Raw genomic sequence first — 4,701 nt, forward strand, 5'->3', positions numbered from 1 at the left:
TGTATGTATATATTGTGTATATGTATATATGTAAATATGTAATATAGTGGGGACATTTTATTCAAATTTCATAAAAAAATTAGACGGCCCACCCCGGTGTTGTTGGGCCGAGAAAATCAGGCTTCCAAAAGTGTCCGTCCCCCCCCCCCCCCGGTGAGGTTCTAGTCACTTTTTATACTACTATCAAGTGCTAAGCAGTCGACGACAACTCATGTCGTTTTCTGGCCTTAAGAAACTGGTGACGCGTTTTTGGAAAATGTTCTTTTCCGGGACTTACATATGGGGATCCGCTGCAGTTTTAAGTATAGCGTTTTCAATGTCACTTACCGTTGATGTTGAAGTTTCTGAATCACAGAGAGAATTAATTGGGTAATGTTGCTTTCTGTCTATGTATTTATCGGTATAGCGTTGATTGGCATTGTTTTGTAACAGAAATGTTTTTGTACAAAATTGAGGCCGGTTAGCAGCTACTCGCTTTGTTACATTGTCGGTTGCATATTATTTCACTACTTAGTCATTAAGTATTTACACTTTAAGCTTGGGCATTTTCTAACCATTTTTTTCATTTGAAAACTGGAGTGCAACTTACCGAGCTTCATTGTTACCAATCTTAGTGCTTGTTTAGGTGCAGAGCACATTCAAAGTTTTGCCAAGATGCCTTATTTGACTCACCTTAGCCTTAATGGAAAATCGCCCTATCTCAAATGCTGGATCCGGGAACTTGTGAAACTGAAGAACCTGAGAACACTCGACCTATCTTCAACATTTCTGACAGATCAAATGTTCTCTGAAATAGTTTTGTCGCTCGTGGGACTGGAAAAACTAGTTGTCAATAGATGCGCATTTTTAACTAATGGAATTATTGACATATTGAAAACAATTGTGGATAGAAATCTTGTTGTTCAAGCTGAAATGACCCGGTTGACATCCGAAACTAATTACATTTCATCTAACGTACTTCTTATAATTTAATACTTTTGAAATGAGTTTTCAAGATTTTTCTCTATGATATCATCTATCTTTGAAACTAGTTTTAAAAAATGTTAATCAGGGTAGTTTCCAAAGTAGACGACAAATAAAAAATAAACAAATAAATAATAGGCAGTTAGTCAAATTTCGGGAGTGATGATGGAACTATTTGACGCGAAATATCAATTCAGGTTGCGAGACATGATTTAAAAGTTAAAATATATTCTAAAAATGTCAACCGAAACGAACTAGAGACCATTGATTCAATCAAGCGACACAAATTTGTGTAAAACTAACCAGTCACACTCTTTGAGCTGCCTGAATCAAAAATTAAAATCAAAACAACCCAATCTCAGACGGATTCACTCATTACCCAAAACTTCGCCTGAGAAATAAAGCTACAGTACCACAAACAAAAGAAATAAATTATTAGAAGACCTGTTATCTCAACTATGCTAGCAGTTCATCTTTATATCAAAAAAAAAACATTGTTTTGGTAACATTAATTAGTAAACAGTAGCAGTTTCTAAAAACTATATTGCTTTCATAAATTCCGCTAAATCCGAAAATTTTCTGAAATTATCCAAAAATTAAGAGAGACTATTCCCGTTAATCAAATTCTTCAACGTATGTTGGTTGTTATCGAAGTAAGCAATTAGATTTTTCGCCATTTTCCCATTTTATTTGTTTCTGCATATAGAATATTATCATCGTTGAGTTCAAGTGAAGCTTTATCTTTTGTATAGGTTAGTTAAATGAAAGCTGCCAAAATACTGTTCTCTTTGAAAAACCCAATGAAAAGTCAGTTCATCCCATATAGAGTCTTGATAACAACAGGTTGGTTACCTTCGGTTATAAGGGAAAATTTTAATGGAGTTGGTAGTTGATGCAATCAAATGCCTTTGAAAGACCAGAAAAGCAGCTGTGGTGTAAAATTTTTAAATCAGGTTTACTTCAGATAATTTTTGTGCTGTATAGTGGTGTCGATGATTGAAAAACTTTATGTAAAACTATTATAAAACTCAATGTGCAACCCTTCTCAAAATTATTTACAATATTTCTCATAGCAAAATGTCAGTGAAACGTTTTGGCAGTTTATTAGAATTCACGGTGTTTTAGTACAGTGCTAAAACGTGCGCTTGGTTCAATGATATAACGACTGCCTGTTTCAGTTTATGAAGGAAATGATCAATTATTCTTTTGAAATTTGATGAATTGACCAGGCAATTTAACGATTGATCCCTATTTGACTGGCAAGCACATTGTGTAATGAAATTCGTGCTTCAACACCACGTAATTGAAACCAGAAAGTTCAAAGAAAACATTACTTTCATTTAAAATTCCCACTATCCTCTTGAATCCATTTCAATAATCGAGGAAATGAAAATGCATATTTCAAAATTCAAATTTTGCTCCTCATTGCAGACAGATTCTGCTCGCTTTGGCCAGGTCACACGAGGACAAAAGTTTGAAAATGGCCCAGATTATCTCTGCGGGCAGATCAGAAAATTGAACCATTGCTCACTGAAGTGAATGCAACACGAGCGAAACCGACTTTTCTAGGGTTTACGTAAAAAAAAACGTTTGCGGCGTTTTTGGCTTTCAATTGTAACGGTGGTCAATTAGCAAAAAAAATCTGTAAGATAGTTTAGTGCTAAAGTCTAGTTGGCGGTGCTTTGCTATTGAGTTGAACTCTGGTGGTGTAAGTTCGCATAAAACTTGCTCCAAAAAATTGCTCGAAAAAGATGAGAGTTAAACTAAGAGAGAGAAATGTGTGAGAGTTAAATTAAGAAAGAGAAATCTGTGAGAGTTAAATTAACATAAATACCGGGAGCTCGTCCGATGTTCTGCTAACAAGATCATCCAATAGAAATTGCATGTTGTATTAATGTGTGATAAAACGACCGTATTAATACTTAACAGACCTGTTTAAATCTTTTGGGGAAAAAAATTAAAAGTTTTAAAGAAAGAATTAATTTCTCGAATGGGAAAATATACAAATTACTGAACAATATTTTGAATTGCAGAGGACAGACAACGGGGCTATCGACACCCATTTTTAAGTCTACTCCAGAGTTGAGTATAAATAAAACAACAATTACTATTATTCGAAAAGAACATATATAAATTAACACTGTTTGAGAGATAGGTAATGTAAAAACTAGTTTTTGTACAATTTCCACTGCTATTGCTTCCTTGCGTTTTCTCATTGGCAGCAAAGTTTCCTATCACAGAGTCCCCAGCTTATGAGATTTGAAACTGGATGATTGTCACATCTTCTGTATTTTTCTTCTATTTTTCTTTCGATCATGCCATTCCAAAATATGAACAGCAGAAATCATACCGAGCATTGCGGCACAGCACACCTGTAACATTGAGACCAAAACCGGAGATAGCCTCTGCAATTCAACAAATTGTGTAAAGTTATCTGTCTGCATATTTCGTAGACCAAGTTTTCTTAATTTTTGTTTCAAGTGGTTAGTCTAGAAGCGCAGAAACTCGCGTTAATGAAATTTCGATTTTATTTCTATAAAAAAAATTTATCCGAACCAAAACAGAGTTCAAATTAGGTTTTCACCCTTCTATTCAAATGATGAGTTATGAAAAGAAAGATGTTCTCAACAACCAGTAATTCTGGGAATATTCTTATCAAATCAATCGAAAATCAAATTTTGCAAAGACCAATTATAAAATTAGAAATTTTTTGAACAAGATGGCGACTTAAGTTATAACAGTCCTTAATGCATTATAATTTGCTTAATTATTTACACAGAGTGCTGTTTCAGCGAGAGACAAAGGCACATTTCATTACGCCGCAAAACGTACACAGTTACGCGCATTTTTGCTTGATTTTATTCGGATTTTTTTTTACAGCCCATTTATTAAGAATAATGTAAAAAGCTTGTGTGGAAAACATTGACAGAGGGGCGAATTAGTTTAATTTTAAGAAATTTCGGAAAAATTTGTCCATGACTTGGGTTTTTGAGCTATCGTCGAACAAACATTGCTGACAAAGTGCCAATTAACCAGAAATTTTTTTTAAAAATAACAGATTTTTAATTACACAAATCTTTTTTGTTTTCCTTATTGCCGATTTAAAAGGCCAATTGCTGATTTGAACGGACTCATAATATTGTAATTTAAAAAATTTAGTTTCTGAACTCTGTCTTGGATCATTATAAATGAAACCGTGAACTCTAGCTGTTGGTTAATTGATTGTAAAAAAGATTGTAGAAAATAGTTACATGAACCAAAGACAAACGGGCGAGCTATTATCACATTGGTCTTCAAATCACTCAATCGACAAAAAAAGGCCAAATCGACGTTTTGGGGCGTAATATTGTTTAAAATTGGCTTTAAAAGAAATTTTTTGCGTTTGTTTTCTTTTTATATTTGAATTGATACAAATTAAAAGTTTAGTCCATTGATTCCTGCAATCTTAGTGTTTGTATAAGTCTTGGAATTGTTCTTCCAGCCGTTTAATTGAAATGACTAAAAAAATTTTGGTTGGTGTTCCGGAAGTAAATTCAACTGAAGTGCGTGTTAAGGTTTGCATATCAAATCTTTCATTTTGATGTACATTTTAATACACGTACAGCTTAAGCATTATTTCGGCCTTCTAGAAGTTGAGAAAAAGTTTCTTGAAAATTTGACTGATCTGCCTGTTCGTCCTTTGACATACTGCGTTGTCTCCAATAAAAAGTTGCCTCTGAGGTTTTGAAGGGTTCATAA

The 4,701-nt window shown here is 33.8% G+C and overlaps 1 protein-coding gene across 1 annotated transcript in view; it reads left to right on the top strand.

Annotated features, from left to right (window-relative positions):
- LOC142351578 (uncharacterized) overlaps positions 1-986 on the top strand; it is a 24,903-nt gene extending 23,917 nt beyond the window's left edge. Inside the window, exon 3 of the mRNA XM_075403687.1 lies at positions 626-986. Within this exon, the coding sequence (XP_075259802.1) occupies positions 626-972 (347 nt within the window). The 3' untranslated portion in view covers positions 973-986. The remainder of the gene's footprint in view (positions 1-625) is intronic.
- The last annotated feature ends 3,715 nt before the right edge of the window (positions 987-4,701 follow it).

Source organism: Convolutriloba macropyga, chromosome 13 (genome assembly GCF_964194025.1).
Source record: "Convolutriloba macropyga chromosome 13, txConMacr16.3, whole genome shotgun sequence".
Lineage (NCBI taxonomy): Eukaryota > Metazoa > Xenacoelomorpha > Acoela > Convolutidae > Convolutriloba > Convolutriloba macropyga.